The sequence below is a fragment of the Lotus japonicus genome, chromosome 5 (assembly GCF_012489685.1).
Source record: "Lotus japonicus ecotype B-129 chromosome 5, LjGifu_v1.2".
Taxonomy (NCBI): domain Eukaryota; kingdom Viridiplantae; phylum Streptophyta; class Magnoliopsida; order Fabales; family Fabaceae; genus Lotus; species Lotus japonicus.
The window spans coordinates 36839165-36858711 of NC_080045.1; the positions used below are offsets into that span (position 1 = coordinate 36839165).

The following is a 19547-nucleotide window of genomic DNA, read 5'->3' on the forward strand; positions in this document are numbered from 1 at the left end:
TAGTTCTTAACTCCAAAATAAGAACTAAGAGCATCTTCATCCATCATTCTCACTAAAATATCTACACATCATTTTTTCAATTTCCCATAATATCACATCATCTGCTCCATTTTATTAACTTTTTACTCCAACCCAACAACTCTTAAAAGTTTCTATAGTGGATCTCACCATCAACATCACATTTGTATATTTTATTATTTATCTCAATTTTAATTAATTATAAGTGCTTGTAATAAATACAAGCTCACATTTCAAGTCTAGTGTGGAGTATCTATTCCCACATACTCATCTTTGCCATGTTGGAATTGAATATGTACTTCAATGGTAATAGATACTCATATGAGTATGTATTTAACATTAGATACTACCATTGGAGATGCTCTAAGAACATCTTATGCAACTAATAGTTTTATATATCTTTTCAATTTAATAGAGCAACCCAAGGCCCACGTTTTTGGTTAAAACTGGGTGCAACTCCATGAATCTTAGTGTTCTTTTTTTATCAATAAATGTCCACAATTTCCAATTATTTTATATTTTAATTAAACTATGATATAAAATAATATTAGTAAATATAATTAGAGGCCTATGTAAAACTCATCTACACTACAATATGTTGTGAGGTCAGTGTTTACTATATATACAGCATGATTAATTTGGAAAAAGATGAAAAAGGTAGAAGAACATGTTGATTGGTTCCATTAGCCTAATTCAATGGGAAGTGTCATGACTTATGAGAATATGATAAGTACATTGATGGGACATGGGAGTATAGAAAAATGGAATTCAACCCCTAATCATAAAAAGGGAAGATGATGATTGATATCTATAACAGTGTGAAAGGCAAAATTGGGTAGCAAATTAATCTAAGTGGTTGGTTGAAATGGGCCCTAACAATGTACTGAAAACCATTGCTTTTGCGTATTGATATTTGGTATGGTGGGACTATGAATACTGCTCTACCTCTACCTACTGCTAAATTGTGGTTAGACTTATTTGAAGCCTAAGAAGTGCCACAAATTAAGCTTATCCATCCAATTTTGGATGAGGACTCAAGGTTTAGTTTCTTTTAATTTTCTTCACTATTATGCTATCATTGATCTGAGCCATCGGTTTTGACTATACTCTAACCAACCGCTTACAATTCTAATGTTTGTTATTGAATTGGATATATATGATCATATGAACAACGTTTTCTCCCCTTCAATTCAACAATTTAATGTTTTTTCTGCACTAGATTATGGTAATATAATGTTTTTTCTTTAATCCAGGACTCCAGGTTCAATGTTTATTGTAGTAATATACGTCTATTAACAACTACCCACTTATGATTAGTGATATAATACCCCAAATCGGCAGAATGTTAAATCTATGTGCTGCTACTATAATATATGCATTCGGCGAAGATTACCTATTTGTTTGTTTGTTTGTCAAATGAACAGTTTTGATTTTGAGTGTGAAAGAATATTCTGGATCAAATTCATAAAATATTTAAGATATAACTGTCTGAAATGAAAAAAGGAAAAGCTATGGGCCCGTGCCGAAAGTAAAATTCTTATTAGATTATCTTATTCTAGATTTGATCTGGTTACAGTTAAAATTTAACCGAGGTTTTCATATTATCTTATTATTTTTATTTAATTTTAACATTTGTTGAATTTAATCTCATTGTTATAGAGTTCAAAAAAAAATCTCATTGTTATATATCATGATCATAAATCACCTTCACTTTCACTTTAGAGACCGAGATTAATAAAAACAACTCACAAACATGATTAGATAATATCACAAGAAAAATAATTGAAAGATAGAAAATCTAAAATTTGAATTGCAAGATGCTTTGAATTTCTCGCGGTAGTGTCCTGAAGGAACTTTCAATACGATAAGATGAGTTGACACAGGAGAGAGAGTAAAAGCATGCTAACACTCTAGAGTCTAATAAGAATGAGAGTGTTTAAAAAGAAACTCAAAATTATATATGAAAGAACAATGACATAAATAACAAAATGATTAATGTTTATATAACTGAAGCATCAAACCTGTCTTAGACGTGATAAGAATCATACCCAATGCGTTATGCATTGGTAAAGTCTTTATGCAAACATTCAGAGACAATGATTGCTCATAAGCAATCTTACCGTGATTTTATAAACATGTCGACCCATGTCTGCTCAATTGTAATGAAAATCTTTAACATCTAGACTGAACACCATTAAGTCCACTTCCAATGATATTGGGCACAATTCATTTTGACCAAATGCAAACATATAAATTTACTTACATGAAGGATTTATATTTGAATTTCATCTATTTAAAGGTGCTTGTAAAAAATTCTACTTAAAAGTATTTTTTTAAAATGCAAATCTACTTAAAAGTAAAAACTAGATAACATATACTTTTATCCACCTTAACTCTAACGATGAGCCAAGCCAACATGGCATATTGGCATATACTACTTCTATATTCCCACTATAACCACGCCACCTCCGTAGAGTAGAAACATCGAAGAATGAAAAGAGTTAATTATATATAAATATAATATATATGTTTAACTCAACTGGTAAAAGTTAGATATATAAATTATAATGGTTGGTATTTGGTTGGGTGAGATGAAGAGGGAATGACCCAATATTTAAATCCTGAATTAAAATAAATTACTAACATTACTAGCAACTAATATTTCCCTATAATACAAATAATTTAATGATTTAATACACATAATCACAGCTCTTAAATATCTTGATATATTATATTGAATCATTGTTATTTATACCTACCACCATACACTTCACTTTTCAAAAACCAAATTGATGTATGTTTCAGTTTGAATACATTAATTAAGTGCAAATTTCTATCTTAATTTTCAGTGACAAAGGAAGCATAACAAAAACCAGTAAAATATAACAACCAACCAAACATGATACAATGAACATTTCAACCAGATAGATAGATAGATAATCAATTAATCATCAATTATGATGAACCTGACTTCCACTATTTGACTCTCTATCTATCTTCTCCATCTTCCTTCTCTCTCTCTCTTCTCTCAGAATCATCACAGTGCATTTCACCTTTTTATCAGAACCTCTCTAGTCTCTACCTTTTTCCCTTCATACCCACCAAGAAATAATCAAATTTTCTTCATCCCCATAAGAAAAAGATTGAAAATTTGCCCTCAATCAACGCAATCACAACGCTTAAAGCCTTAAACCACTCACCCACTCTTTCTCTCTCTACTAATACTCTTATCCTCTGAACCTTGAAGCTTTTCATTGTGAATTCCGCATCTGAATGGCGATTATACGGAGCTTAATCCAGGACATGAGATCGAGGTCTCAGAGGGTGGTGGTGGAGGAGGAGTCTGCGGCGGTGGAGGTGGTCGGTGATGGGTTGAGGCAGAGCTGTTGGGCTAACATGCCGCAGGAGCTTCTCCGTGAGGTGCTTCTCCGAATCGAGGCGTCGGAGGAGAAGTGGCCGGCGAGGAAGAGTGTGGTGGCGTGTGCTGGAGTTTGCCGGAGCTGGAGGGAGATCACCAAGGACATCGTTAAGAAACCTGAGTTTTCATCCAAGTTAACCTTCCCCATCTCTGTTAAGCAGGTTCTAAACAAACCCCATCTCCAATTTTTACATGGTTTTTCTATGAAATGAAAATTTGATTTTACCATATACTTGTTTGTTTGCTTGTTTTGTGAGTTGAATTTTCTGAAAGCTGTTTTTTATTGGGAAGATTTTTGTTTTGATTATTGTTTTGGGCATTGAGCTTAATTGTGTTTTGACTTTCCAATTTGGTTAGCATGGTTGCTTGAATGAGTGAAACAAGGTTTTCCTATGCTATTTTGTTTCTTTGTTAGTTTAAATCCTGTGTCATTTTTTGTTTGTGTGAAAAATTGATTGCAATTTAGCTTGGTGTTGTAATGAATTGTGTTCAAGGTTATTTAAGCAGATTATGCACTATTCATGACCATGGGTGTGTAGGTAAGGGAGCATTCAACTGTGAATAGTAGTAGAGTTGAACTAATCATTTGATTTTTGGAGTCTTGCAAGATGTAACTAAATTAAATGTTAGCTTGATTTCCTTGGGTTTGGGGTATAATTTATCTGTTCCTTCGTATTCTTTTACATTTACCTCTTTGATTCTTGATTTTTATACTATCTCCTGGACAAAAGAAAATACTTGGTTCCTGCTTATCCTTTGAAAACCCCTCTCAACTGTTCTTTTTTCTCTTCGTGTAAAATTGTTATTTTGGTTGGCCCTTGTTTTTTTGCTGGGAAGTTTGGGTTTTTGGGCATAATTCTAGATGCTTATAGCTCTCCTACCTCACCAGAATTATGTTTTCTATATTACCTAGAAGGCTGGGTCCACCAAATTACATGGGGGTAATTTCTACCTAGACATTGTAAATAACCAGGTTATGCAGCACCGGGGTATAATCACTGTTAATATTGGCAGCTTAGGTCTCTTACATCCAAGTTGTGTTTTCTTGTGCCAGCTTGATTAAGTCAATTATGTTCTACTGTTTTAGCAAGGATATATGTTGTTATGGTTGGTTAGTGGCGATACCAAACCCAAAAGTAAAAGTAGAGGCAACTCTTTTAGTGAGTATCAGAATTCAGAAGATGCCTATTTGATGTGGAATACTTTGATATGTTATTTTCCTACTGTCCATAGTATGACTCCTCTGAAGATTCCCTTGCTCGTGGAAGGGTGTGATGATTGAATGTGACTGTCATGCTTGTCTTTTTATTGCTGAGTGATAATGTAATTGTTTTCCTGCACTCTGGCATGACCTAACATGATTGGTGAATATTTTTCGCAGCCTGGTCCAAGGGAAAATCTCCTCCAGTGCTTTATAAGCCGCAACCGGACCACTCAAACATATTATTTGTATCTCAATTTAACTAGTGGTGAGTATGATACAACTCCATGGTTATTTTTTCCTAGAAAAACTTTAATTTGTTTGTTTTCTTTCATCCTTTACTTTCCATTTTGACATCTAAAGCTTCTAATTGAGTGTCTTCCTATTTGTTATTGTCTTCAATTCAGCACTATGTGATGATGGAAAGTTCCTTCTTGCTGCACGCAAATGCAGGCGTCCCACCTGCACAGATTATATAATGTCTTTACATGCAGATGATATGTCAAGGGGAAGCAACACCTATGTTGGGAAACTCAGGTGCATTGCTGATCAATTTCTGTGATTGTTGTTGTTTTATTTTTATTGGCGTGAGTACTTATACCTTTTTCTTCCCCCTTATTCAGATCAAATTTTCTGGGAACCAAGTTCACAATCTATGATGGCCAGCCACCTCATGCAGGGGCAAAGATTACAAAAAGTCGCTCCACTAGGCTGGTGAATCTAAAACAAGTTTCACCCAAGGTCCCAACAGGAAACTATCCAATAGCTCACATCTCATACGAATTGAATGTGCTAGGTTCCAGGTAATCTTAAGATAATACAAATTGTAATGAAATTAACAACTAGGATTTATACTGTTAAATGCGAAGGAATCAAGAGGTTTTGGACTGAATCTGTGTGTCTCAACTACACAATGGAATGTATTATATATAATAGATGCAATTGATATACAAAATTATTGCTACCCTATTTACAATGATTATGCTACCTAATTATAATGAATACATGATATCCTACTTATTTACAAGATTTCTAGCATATACTATAATTCAATGCATAAATCTTGACCTGCATCCATAGTTTTCTTTTGGTGGACAATAATGTTTTGACTTTGAGCAGCCAAAGTGTTTGAATACATTCTATCTTACTGTGCACTCTTCTTATATACCCAATATGCTGTTCTTACTATCTTTTTATGGCAAGCAGGGGGCCTAGGCGAATGCACTGTGTCATGGATTCCATTCCGACCTCTGCAATTGAACCAGGAGGGGTAGCCCCTACACAGACCGAATTTTCTCTTAACAACGTAGATATGTTCCCCTCATTCCCCTTTTTCAGATCAAAGTCAAGTCGTGCCGAAAACTTTGTCTGGACCTCTGGCTGATCAAAAGGATGGGACACTCGTGTTGAAAAAAAAAGGCTCCCAGGTGGCACGAGCAGCTGCAGTGTTGGTGCTTAAACTTTCATGGGCGGGTAACAGTTGCCTCCGTGAAAAACTTTCAGCTTGTGGCTTCTGCAGAAAATGGACCTGCCGGACCAGAACATGATAAGATTATCCTACAATTTGGGAAAATTGGGAAGGATTTGTTTACAATGGATTACCGGTACCTTATCTCAGCATTTCAGGCATTTGCAATCTGCCTCAGCAGCTTTGATACCAAGATTGCTTGTGAATGACGTGTATAGACAGGTATTCATTTGAAAGTTCACTATTCTAAACTTCTAATATGTCTATGTGGTAACAATGCTAAATGCTAATCATTAATTTGCTTCTTAATCATTCCAGCTTCAATCCACAATGATATTGCTGTTTCTCTATGGCTGGTAGAAAACCATGGTTTGAAGGTCGCATGTCATGTCGGGAAGCAATCTTGGAAAATGTTTGGGAAGGTGGATTGATGGTGTTGAACTGAATCTGACAAAGACAGTGTTGCACATTGATTGTTTTAGTTAGTTTCTGCAATCATGATTCATCCATTCTGGGAAGATCCTTGAAATACTTGAAACATCTTTTATCCCCTCTTCTTCCCAATTTGTTTATTCTGGTCACCTTGTGCATAAATACTCTCACATTGTTTATCTTCTCTGCTTTTAACATTTGTATGTTTTCAATTTTCAACTTTGGACAGCCTCAACATTCAGTAGTGACATGCTTTATCCATTCATAAGAACATAATAATGTTAATACATGCGATGAAATGAACACAAGCTCAGAAACTTGTTCAACATAATGTAGTACGTGCTCTTTCGAAAGCAGTAACACATAAGGTACGCCTTGTGTAAACTAAGAATTTTAAAATCTAGATATAACTAGCGCCACATATAGAATTAAAATCCATTATATATTTGTTTGGTTAGAACACAACATTTATATATTGTTATTGGGCAAATTATGTTTTTTCTTGGTAAGATTTCTAAATTACAGCACCACCCAATAGTAAAAGAAACGGTCTCGAAAGTGTTATGGCAAAAACAAAGGCATTTCTTATTGTTTATGAACAAAACATGTTTCTTGAATCACACAGCTTAAAAAACTCTCCAAAACTTGCTTGATTGTAAAGGGAAAATGAAAAAAGAAAAAAACAAATTCTCAAACCCGAAAGCAACAAAAAGAAGAATATATGAATGGTAAAAAGATAAGCACCTAGAGTTAGGTTTTTTTTTTGTTGACATTAGAGTTAGGTTAAAATCGAAGAAGACAAACAAACAATAAAGGGATTTGAAGAAATCTGGTATCATAGGGCAGCAAGACCAGAGAAATCGAGAGTCTGGTCAGTCACGTTCACTTCTCTCTCACTCTATCTCTCAGTCGAGCAGAGTTGCTCCATTGCTTCATAAATGAAACAATAAAATCGCGGAGACAAAAGAACGTGAGTGAGAAGAACATCTTTGGTGCCATCTGCGATGCTTATGATGAAGCCGAAAAAACCCAAAAGGAAGAGATTATAAAAAAAAACAGCATGATTAGAACGGTCTCAGACCACCACGGGCCACCGCCCCATACCGCAGAGCCGCTATGGTTTCAAAACTCTCTCATGTGAGCAGCGGGGCTGCTAGGTTAAGGGAGAAGGAAAAGCTAACAAATTTTCTCGTGCATGGGGATCCATTTGATCTTTAAGCATTCCTACACTTTGGAAAATAAGAAACCGAAAAGAGTGAAACGGTGGAAGAAAGAAGAGCACCAAACCTGAAGCGTTACAAAATGAGAAACCCATAAGACCAAAACGGTGCTTATGTAGAAAAAAAAAAGACCAAAACGGTGAAGAAATATGAGCAGCAAATCTGAAGCGTTGCAAGAGAAGTTATGAACGGCTAAGATTTAATCTTTGGGGAATAATGTGTATCTTTACTAAAATGTCCATGTTAAAAATCAATTTGATGTGCAATGAATTGTTGAATGACTAAACTGCCATTGAAGCTGCAAAAACTCTTCCTTTATATAGTTTATAGATAGATAGATAGATAGATAGATAGATAGATAGATAGATAGATAGATAGATAGATAGATAGATAGATAGATAGATAGATAGATAGATAGATAGATAGATAGATAGATAGATAGATAGATAGATAGATAGATAGATACTATATATAAAGGAAGAATTTTTGCAACCTTGAGAACAATTTGGTACTTCAATATTTTATTGTACAATATTTAAAATTTAAGTGTGGTTATTTTGGTAAAAATACTAATTAGTTCTTCTTGATTAAATCACAGCCGTTAGTTCCCTTTACAATCTTCCTGGCTTTTTGGCTTCTCAAACGTATCCGCTCACTCTTTTCATTTTCTCCTACCGTTCTGATTCGTCTCTTTCGCACGGTTTCAGTTCTGTTGTACGCCTTCCATTTATTCTCTCTGCCCACTGCCTCATTTAATTCCTTTGTCGCTGTTGTTCACTAGATTCATCTCACCATTGGATTTGGAACTGCCGCCGATGCTGACCGCACCGCTGCTTCCGCCTTGGATTTGTGGCTTCGCCGCTGCGGTGCGCCTTGGCTGGGTTTATCATGGTGTTAGGTTTCTTTATCTGCAACTCTTTGATTGTTCTTCTTTTTATCTTTCATTTGTTCATCTCAATCAACCTTATTATGTGATTTAGGGTCTCATCTTCTCTTTCATTTTAATTTACTTGCAGTTCTGCTCTGGACAGGCCGAATTTGAGGGACTTTGATTCATTTGAACTGACGCCCATGCTCGCATTTTCTGGGTTAGAATTGAATTGATGTTTTTTATGCATGTGTTTTTTTACTGTTATGGAGTTGTCAATCCCCATTGTAAGAATGGTTCTCTTTTTTCCTCCTACATAAATTATAGAACTAAATTTTTTTTGAAAGGCTGCTAATTTTACATTCTTTGATATTTACTATGTAGGAGAAATGGCTGTTGAAATGGTGTCTGGGCTTCCACACGTAATGTGCAAGGAACATGATGCGTCAGTGTGAGAATAGCAGGTCCTGTATTGTTTCTTGCATAGTGCCTTTTAAATGCCTTTTTATTAAATCAATGCTCTTTGGACTGGCTTCACAAATACTCTTCTATTTTATTTCTAAAAGTATTAAGAAAGAGTGTAATTTTAAAAGGGTTTTGATTGTTAGACAAGCTCTTAATTAGAGCTTCTTATTTTCCTATTTCTTATCCAATTTGTTCAGGTCTATGGTCTTAGAGATGGAAGACTTTTGGTTTTCCAAGCACATTAATATTTATCTATGCAGCTATGAACCAGGGCATAAGCAATTAATCAGACATGATAAAAATCAAGAAGGTAACTTGAAGAAAAAAAGAAAAGCGTGGTGGGCATGTGGTCTGGAAAAATAATCCTTATCATATTCCCTATCTGACCTAAAAAGAAATTCAAAATATTTCATACTACTTTGACATTCTTTTGATTGTTATGTTGCTGCCAAATATACTCCCACCTCTTTATTTCTTTTATCCATGATTCTGATATATTTTATTCATTTTAATGTAGCAGCTAGAGCATGAAAACACTTAATTTTGGTAGTACCTGCTGGAATTACTTCAGAATCAGCTGCAACCACTGAGTAGCTTACAAGGTTTCGAACAACATATGGGAGGTGAAAGTTCTAAACCAATGGGAATCTAATTTTACATCTCAAAAAGTGAATAGGTAAGTGTGCTCTTTCTTTGGCTTTGGCTTAATTCGCTTCACCCTTAAATTGCTTCATTTACATGCATTTTATAAATTTCTTTCTTTAATGCAGCAAGTTTGTTAATTTTCTTAACATCTAATGTTTGTTATGCAATTCGCTGATCTCATAACATGGGGAGTTTTAACAGGTTAGCACTTTCTATGTTGGGTGTGAGTGTGACCATGTTGGAGATGTAATGTTGTCAAAGAAAGTTCTTACATTAGCTGCAACTAATAAATTCCAATGCTAGACATATATCTTTTCTATAGCTGATTAAATTTTATTTCATCCTACTACTTTTTGTCTCCTTAATACAAAATCTGTTGTGTTTTTGGACTCTAAGACTTGCTGTTCTGGGACATTTGTGCACTTGATCTACATTTTCAAATAAATTGATTTAGATTCATACATATGTTTCCTCAACAAGCTCTTTCCTGCGCTTTTCCTTCTTAGGTTATTGGTCCAACTTCACCTTCTTGCATTTATGCCTTTTTTTTTTCCCCTTTAACTTTCAAATTTAGCTCCTACCCATTTCCCATGATCAACCTAAGTTACCATGATCTATTAGCAAACTTTTATCTTCATGCACATTGATTTATTCATTTACTGAAATAACTAGAGGCTGCTTGGTTGCTGCTTCAGATCTTTGGGACTTAAATTTGATCTAAGATATTGGGATTTGGCATGAAAGCTTGAAATAATTTACTGAAATAACTTGAGGCTGAAGGTGAAATAATTTTAGCATCAAGTGTACAAATTATTTTAGGTCTTAGTCAGTCAAGGAGCATAATTCTAGGTAACCTCTTCTTTACTATTATTGATCAAATTCTCTTTGCATGTAGGACATTGTATAAGAAGCGGGAGAGGGACCTGCCTTGGTGAAAAAGCAGGAGCTTGAAGCTGCTAAGAAGAAAAGAGAGCCAAGAGTCGTAAGATTATCTACAACAGGACTAAGCAGTGCGCGAAGGAGTGCAATGAGCAGAAAATGGAATTGATTCCATTGAAATGTGAGGAAAAGCCGAAAGGTTGATTTTATGTAGATCCTAATGCTAAGCTCTCTCTTATTTATTATTCGTATCCTTGGCATTAATGCCATGCATCCTAAGACAAGGAGGATTCTACAGCTATTGAGATTGAGACAAACTTTTAATGGTGTTTTTCTTAAAGTTAAGAAATCAACAATGAAAATGCTGCATAATACATAGTTGATCCCGAATTTGAAGAGTTCATGTTTGGAAAGTTGAACCAACATAGAGGATACAGAAAGTTGAACAAGCAGATATTTGCTCTGATTGATAACTCTGTCATTGAGGGGGGCCTGTTATTGTTCAAAGTTTATACCTCTATTATACTTATAGCTCTGGATTTGGATGCCATGAGGAAGATGTAGCGTTGACTGAAGGCGCAAAGTGTTTGTTAATTAACCAAAATAGGCGTAGAAACATCCTTGATATATGTCTAAGTCATTACTTGATGGAATATCTAAGTCATTACATGTTCAGTGAAACAAGAGATGTTGATGAAGATGATGCTAATGTTAATGGCTAATGCTATGGTCTCCTAAAATAAATGAACTTCAGCTTGAGAGTTTGTAATTATCCAGTTAGTCTTCATTTATATATATTTAGTTTTAGGTGATGCAATTTATTTCATGACGTGGTAGATGAGTGCACTTTACTAGAGTTTTATATCAATCATCTACTGTTTTTTGTGGTTTAACTGCAATATCTATTCTATGCAAGTAGGAGGCGGGGGTAATGTATTTGCACTATCAATCATTTAACATAGAAATTAAATACAATTTAGTGGTTAGTTATTAGGCATTCGGGGGGGAAGGGTAACTCACTTGGTGAGCAAAGGGAAATGAAGAGATTTGCAAGGTGAAGAGTCAGGAATCAAATCTTGGTGAATGAACCAGTTATTAGACATTCATTTCAGTAAATCAGACACATTTATTATCAAAAAAATCAATTTTTTGTTTTTTTTTAATCTTATTTTTCTATTCATGAAATTTTTCTTAAAAAAGTAACAAAAAACACAGATTTTAATCAAATTACATGCTATAAACTAAAATTAGTATCCCCGTGCATCGCACGGGTAAAAGTACTAGTAGATAGATAAAAGGAGAAGTGAGGAAAATGTTCACACCTGAAGTGAGGAAAAAAAATCATGATGCATACTTGCTTGAAAGGAGAGGATTATGGTGCTTATAACGTGTTGAGAAATCAGAAGAGAGGAGCAAGAGACCTCTAGGCCAGTTTGTATAATAAGACTAGGCTAGATTTAATACTCTTGTTTTATTCTAAGCAGCACTTGTGTAACTCTCTAGCCCTTAAGTTGGGCCTCTCTGTAATGCCTCGGCCGTTTGGTTTTTTTGCAATGATAAGAACTCTTTGACCCAAAAAAAACGTTGCCTTTTTTATCTAAATTCCTGGCGAACCCTAATCAGAATCCTATTCAAAAAGAAAAACAACGCACTCGGACTCTATTCTGAAATCTTCTTCTTCCTCATCTGCGTTGAAACCCTAACTCGAGGTACCCTTCTCGTTTTTCACTCTTTTTCTTTTCATGTTCTTGCTTTTTCTGCAAATGGGAACACTGCCGTCTAGTATTGAGAATTTTGGATTGTGATATGCCAATAAAAATACAAATACAAATACAAATCGAATCGAATCTTTTTTTTTGGTTCCAATCGAATCAAATCTTTTATATAGGTCTGATATATGAAGGCTTATATTGGAAAAGTTTAAAAAAAAAAATGCATATGAGTTATGGAACTAAAAAGTAAGATCTTACAAATAAAAAAGACTTCTTTTATCTGTAAAGTAAAATAAAATTGTTATATCAAAAGAATAAATCTGAAGTATCAATTATATAAACAAGGATATACAACACATATAAAAAAATCAAATACACTCATAAAAAAACCTACGACAAATAAAAACACAATAAAAAAATATAAATTAACAATTCGACAAAAAAAATATAAAAAATATTATTTTCTTCTTCTTTACTTACGAATAAATAATTAAAAAAAAACATTAAAAAAACTGTACAAAATAAAAAATAATGCCCCGGCAACGCACGAGTAAAATAAACTAGTAAAGAGATAAGAGTACATGAGCTTGATCCAATGATCATCCTATTCATAAAACTTTTTGGGTATAGGTCATTTACTCGCAAAATTTCAGTTTAAAAAGAAACTCGCAAAATCCTTACACAGATGTCACATCCGCTCTATGCCAACTTGAGTCTTTTAACTAGGCCAGTTTGTATAATAAGACTAGGCTAGATTTAATCCTCTTGTTTTATTCTAAGCAGCACTTGTGTAACTCTCTAGCCCTTAAGTTGGGCCTCTCGGTAATGCCTCGGCCGTTTGGCCATTTTGCAATGATAAGAACTTTTTGACCCAAAAAAAAGGCTTAATACTCATATTAGTCCCTGTCTTTGTGTCGCCGTCTGAACCAGGTCCCTGATCGGAAAAATTTGTGGATTAAATCCCTCTCTTTTAAAAACGTATGGAGCAAGTCCTCGCCGGAGCTCGAAGCTCCGGCGAGTGATGATTTAGCGTGCTGACTGTGTAAATGATGCTTACGTGGATTTAAAAAAAAATAAAAAATAAAAAACAAATTACATATCAGAAAATTAAATTAAATTAATAAAATTAAAACCCCAATTTTTTTAAAACAATTCAACCCTCTCAATTTTTTACTTCAGGGTACTTTAATTAACAAATTTTCTCCACCTTCTCATCTTTCTCCCTCTCCCATCATACCCACCCACCATATCATCTTCAACAACATATCATCTGAAATCATCCATCTTCATCTTTGTCTCATCACCCTTCATCAATTTTGGCCAGACATCATCAACTCAACCTCCACCATCAAACCCCACAACCAGATAAGGTAAAATCAATAATTAAAAATACCCTAAATTCTTCATATATCTAAAATAAAGGTACTGGCATAAGGGAAAAACCAGAAGATAAATATTCAAAGCTAGTGGGAGATGAAGGCGTAAGGGCAAAACCCAATTTTGCTAAGTTTGACTTTAAAGTTGCAAGCTTTATTTCCATGGGCATAAAAAATAGTGGGAGAGGAGATGAAGGAAACCCAGAACTAGCATTAAGAACCCAGAACAGTGCACAAACCAACAGAGGAAACCCAGAACAAGGATTCAAAACCCAGACACACATGGGTATTGCTGCAGCCTGCTCAATCTTCTACCCACCTCACTACAACCCCATCCACCGCAACCCAGAATTGTTTTGTTCTTTCCAGCCTTGCACAAATCTAGGTTCATCTTCGATGAAGACGCAGCTCACGACAGAGGTCTGGGTGTTGGTCGCGACTGTTGGCGCAGCGGTGCACAGGTCCTAGGTCTCTTCGATTTGGGTCCGAATGGTGGGGCGTGGGTGCGATGGTACCTGAAGGCGAAGGGAAGAGAAACGGGAGACCACGCTTTTCTGAGGGCTCCGATCTGCCTCCATGAAACCAAACCCATAAGCTACCTCCGCCGCTCCTTGCCCAGATTTGACGATTCACCACCACCGCGAAGTCGCCAACCAACACCACTCGCCATTTCCTTTCACTTTTTCCTTTTTTCTCTCACAGACAATCAGTTGCAGTCGGTTGCAGGTTTTCAGGGGTAGAAGGTGGGGGTTGCAGGTGGTGGTGGTGTCGTTTTCATGGGTCTTTGATGATGTTGATGGTGAAGAAGAAGATTAAAAAGATGAAGGAGGAGGAGATGAATTTGGGGGTTCTGGATGAATTAGGAAATTAGGTTTTTCTTTTTTTGAGAAGATGAAGGAGGAGATGAATTTCTAGGAAATGAATTGCTTAATTTTGGGTTTTTTAATTAATTCGGGATTAGATTTTTTTAATTAATTTTGGGTTTTTAAATTAATTTATTTTCCTTATGTGTAATTTTTTTATTTTTTTTAAAATCCACGTAAGCATCATTTACACAGTCAGCACGCTAAATCATCACTCGCCGGAGCTCCGGCGAGGACTTGCTCCATACGTTTTTAAAAGAGAGGGATTTAAACCACAATTTTTTCCGGTCAGGGACCTGTTTCAGACGGCGACACAAAGACAGGGACTAATATGAGGATTAAGCCAAAAAAAAAAAAGTTGCCATTTTATATAAAAATTCTTGGCGAACCCTAATCAGTATCCTATCAACAACGCACTCACACTCTATTCTGAAATCTTCTTCTTCCTCATCTGCGCCGAAACCCTAACTCGAGGTACCCTTCTCGTTTTTCAACAACGCACTCACTCTATTCTGAAATCTTCTTCTTCCTCATCTGCGCCGAAACCCTAACTCGAGGTACCCCTTCTCGTTTTTCACTCTTTTTCTTTTCATGTTCTTGCTTTTTCTGCTTATGGGAACACTGCCGTCTAGTATTGAGAATTTTGGATTGTGATATGCCAATAAAATTACAAATACAAATACAACTTCTCGTTTTTCACTCTTTTTCTTTTCATGTTCTTGCTTTTTCTGCTTATGGGAACTAGTATTGAGAATTTTGGATTGTGATATGCCAATAAAAATACAAATACAAATACAAATCGAATCGAATCTTTGTTTTTTTTGGTTACAATCGAATCGAATCTATTTATATAGGTCTGATATATGAAGGCTGATATTGGAAAAGTTAAAAAAAAGATGCTGAACAATAATCAATATCTATATAAATGCAGATCAGATACTTTAGCTTCAAAAATCACTTCATTGGAAGCAGCCACCATGTCACGGAAGGGTTTGATGGAACAAGACCTGAGTAAGTTGGATGTGTCAAAATTGCATCCACTTTCGCCTGAAGTCATATCTCGGCAAGCTACTATTAATATTGGTAATACGTTCTGTATTTATTTCCGATTTGTTACAGCATTAGTATTTGAACTTGAACAATTTTGTGATTTAAAAAATCATGTTAGCTTCTTTCCATATTGATGGGCATTAATCCTGATGAGTAATATTGTAACCTGGCAGGCACCATAGGCCATGTGGCCCATGGAAAGTCAACCGTTGTGAAAGCAATATCAGGTGTTCAGGTATTCTTTTGTTTTAAATTTTTCATTTTTCACTAGGATAATGCTGTTTAACACTTTAACTTTGAACATATATGTAATTCCCGTTATATAGACTCTTTGTTGTCTCATGTGTGATCTGTTTCAAATGGAAATAAAGTATCTACTCAATTGACATAAGTCATAACTCATAAGGGTTATTGCTAACCGCTTATATTTGCTCAGTATAAGTAGCTGTTACTTGGTACCTACATCAAGTTTGTCAAAATGAGTTGCCATAGAATATGAAGTGGCAATCATCTCCTGGTGGTTACATAGATATTTGACAATATTTTGATCAATTGAATATGCTACCCTCTTTATTTTCCATCTTCAATCTTTAAGAAGGATTATGCAAAACCTTGCAAGATTGTATTCTTGATATATTTCCCCTCAATGGTTTCCTGTGATTGTTGTGCAGACCGTGCGTTTTAAAAGTGAGTTGGAACGCAACATTACAATAAAGCTTGGCTATGCAAATGCAAAAATATATAAATGTGAAGATGCACGGTGTCCGAGGCCTATGAGCTACAAGTGGGGTTATTGTTTTGCACCCTCTTTCTCTATTATATTATCAGTTTATTTCAACTCTTGTGATGTGATCTAACATTTTGCACAGGGCTTATGGAAGTGGGAAGGAAGATGCTCCTATGTGTGAAGTACCAGGGTTTGAAAACTGCAGGATGAAATTGTTGAGACATGTTTCTTTTGTCGATTGCCCGGTAAATTCCAGTAGTCATTTGCTAGCTAGGCTGTTTTATTCATGCTTTCATTAGATTTTAGATATAATGTAGGAGTATTTACGTTTTGGTTTTACGTTTCTTCCCCTCAACCCAATTCTTTTAATCCTAGGAAGATACTGTTATTGTTATGCGTGTGTATATGAATGTACTTATATACCTATATGTCTATTGACAAATTCTCAAGTGCTCTAGAGCAAGAGATAACACTTGTTCTTTACCATTAAATGTGTCCACCCTCAACCATGTAATCCATCATGATGTCTCTGTAGTTTCATTTTTAATATATTTGATGTGATTCAGATCCAATGGCTTAGAATAAGAAACCTAAAATTTGCTTGTATATTTTAGCTTTGACTGTTTCCCATATGGTGAGATTTTTATATTCCTATGGGAATTCTTTTTAGTAGAGTGTCAGGTGGCTACAGGTTTCCACTCTGCTAAATCATTGAATATATGTTTAGGTTGGTTGCTTTTACTTATGATTTCTGTTTTTACTTGGCCGATCTGTAGGGACATGATATTCTCATGGCTACAATGCTTAATGGAGCAGCAATCATGGATGGAGCTCTGCTACTCATTGCTGCTAATGAAAGCTGCCCTCAACCTCAAACTTCTGAGCATTTAGCTGCGGTTGAAATTATGCGTCTGCAGCACATTATAATCCTTCAGAACAAGGTAGACCTAATCCCAGAAAACGTGGCAATCAATCAGCATGAAGATATTCAGAAGTTCATTGCAGTAAGTGTTCTTTGAAGTGGTCTATGCTATACATGTGAATCCCTTACACTGTCCTGAGCATACTCTTCTTTTTTGGTGGTTTACCAGGGAACTGTTGCTGTTACGGCACCTGTGGTACCTATTTCAGCACAATTGAAGTATAACATTGATGTTGTGTGTGAATATATTGTGAAAAAGATCCCAATCCCCGAAAGGAACTTCATTTCTCCACCAAATATGATATTAATTCGATCATTTGATGTCAATAAACCTGGTTATGAGGTTGATGAAATAAAAGGAGGTGTAGCTGGTGGAAGCATTCTGAGGGTAATTCTTTTTCTGGTCCATTTCCCAAATATAATTCTTCATTTGCACGACGAACTTGCAGATGTTAATATTTTTAATGGTTGGAATGATTCTACTGTAGAATTTGAAAGTGTTTGGCGAATAATGCCAATTGCCAAGGGTGAGCCCTATTATACATGGATTCTTAATCAATGAGTAATACACGGCCTTCAATTTGTTGAATCTTTTTCTATTTTTGAAAACTTATTTACACATGTAATTTTTCAGAATACATGGAACATTGTATGCCATTCTGTTGACAAACAGAATGTCAGTATTTTGGTGTTTGGAATGATATCTGCCTTTACATTTATATGTATAATTTTTAAAATGTTAAGTCTGCTGTAGATTTTTGAAGTGTATGTTGTGTGCTTTATAATACATGGATGCTTAATGAATGAGAAGCAAGTGGCCTTCTAATTTGTTGATTTTTGTTTTGGAAACTCTTGATGCATGTTATTTTCCAAAACTTTTACAGGGTGTAAAGCAAAGCTGACAATTTGTATTTTACAGGGTGTTTTAAAGGTCAACCAATTCATTGAAGTTCGACCTGGGTTAATTGGTAAAGATGTGAATGGAAACATTCAATGCACACCCATATACTCCAGGATAGTTTCATTGTACGCTGAACAAAATGAGCTTCAATTTGCTGTGCCTGGAGGCCTTATTGGTGTTGGGACCACGATGGATCCTACTTTGACGCGTGGTGACCAGTTGGTAGGGCATATTCTTGGAGAGGTTGGATCACTGCCTGAGGTTTTTGTTGAACTTGAGGTAGGTGGTTATTTAGTTCATAATGACAAGTGGGGATAAATAACTTGCCTTTCAAAATATCTTCGTTATTCATTTTTACTTGTGTGTTAAGCTTCCTTGTCATGACTTGCGAGAGAGATGACATTCAGTTCTCCTGTTGCTGGAAAAACTTTATTTGTAGATGAATTGGTGACTTGGTATTGCAGGTTAACTTTTTCTTGCTTCGGCGGCTTCTTGGTGTCCGAACAAAAGGCTCAGAGAGACAGGAAAAGGTAGCTAAGCTGACCAAAGGAGAGCCGCTACTGTTGAACATTGGATCAATGTCAGCAGGTGGCAAAGTAATTGCTGTGAAGAATGACCTTGCTAAATTGCAACTCACTACCCCTGTGTGTACTAGCAAGGGTGAGAAGATCGCACTTAGTCGACGTGTCAAGAAGCTTTGGCGTCTTATCGGGTGGGGTCAAATTCAAGCCGGAATCACTCTTGATGTCCCTCCTGCCCCTGCACTGTGTTGAAATACAAACACCAGTTATAGAAACGTGAGATGAATTTAGGTATATGGGAAGGGAGACAATTATTTAACTTTCATAAACAAGTTTGTTTATGTTGTGTTGTGAGACACCTGTTGTGTTGTTAGAGAAGAGAGCTGATAAATTATTTTGAACATTTAGAAGTAATTTAGTTATTGTGAACAAATGAGGATGGTGAAGTGGGGGAATGGAAGCCGTAGTTTTGCCCCTCACTTGTTGGACTAAGCATTAAAAAAACATTGAATTTTATTTTAATTTTATCAATATTTCAAAAGCTTAATTGTACTTTTATAGTCTCATAAATTTACAAACTCATGATTATAGCCGTCTAGTTTCAACCGCTCAAATTAAATATATCAATATTCAAAATTGAATAAATATGTTCAAGAGAAAGCCAAAGGTGAGAGGTTATTATATTTATACTTGAACTTCAAGGGAAGGTGAGGGAGAAGGGGAAGAAGATGAGTTGTGTTAAAAAAATAAAAAAATCCATATAGCATTAATTAAATCCATGTGGTATGATGACTGAGGAAATTTCTTTATGCTTTATGAAAAACAAATAATTACCTTTTGCCCACCCTAGTTAGGGATCCA

The 19547-nt window shown here is 35.4% G+C and overlaps 2 protein-coding genes and 1 long non-coding RNA gene across 5 annotated transcripts; all 3 read left to right on the plus strand.

Moving 5' to 3' along the window:
* Window positions 1-2875: 2875 nt before the first annotated feature.
* Window positions 2876-6756, plus strand: LOC130718466 (tubby-like F-box protein 3). The gene is given in 8 exon segments (XM_057569060.1): window positions 2876-3597; window positions 4818-4905; window positions 5045-5174; window positions 5261-5440; window positions 5844-6002; window positions 6004-6046; window positions 6048-6327; window positions 6424-6756. Coding segments are annotated over 7 exon segments (1173 nt in total). The 5' UTR covers window positions 2876-3291; the 3' UTR covers window positions 6315-6327; window positions 6424-6756.
* Window positions 6757-8462: 1706 nt separating this feature from the next.
* LOC130720200 (uncharacterized) lies at window positions 8463-10983 on the plus strand. 3 transcript variants are annotated; one of them, XR_009012983.1, is made up of 5 exons: window positions 8463-8655; window positions 8774-8912; window positions 9010-9089; window positions 9611-9766; window positions 10631-10983. It is a non-coding gene; the product is annotated as an uncharacterized LOC130720200 (long non-coding RNA). The 3 variants fall into 3 exon arrangements; XR_009012982.1 differs by having other exon boundaries at window positions 8774-8845; XR_009012984.1 differs by lacking the exon at window positions 10631-10983 and adding an exon at window positions 9861-9937 and having other exon boundaries at window positions 8774-8845.
* Window positions 10984-14952: 3969 nt separating this feature from the next.
* LOC130718107 (uncharacterized) lies at window positions 14953-19238 on the plus strand. Its single transcript, XM_057568573.1, has 9 exons — window positions 14953-15122; window positions 15497-15648; window positions 15789-15850; window positions 16287-16399; window positions 16485-16587; window positions 17119-17346; window positions 17434-17652; window positions 18184-18444; window positions 18630-19238. Exons 2-9 carry the CDS (start codon window positions 15543-15545, stop codon window positions 18936-18938), a joined length of 1401 nt encoding a protein of 466 aa, XP_057424556.1. The 5' UTR covers window positions 14953-15122; window positions 15497-15542; the 3' UTR covers window positions 18939-19238.
* Window positions 19239-19547: the final 309 nt, after the last annotated feature.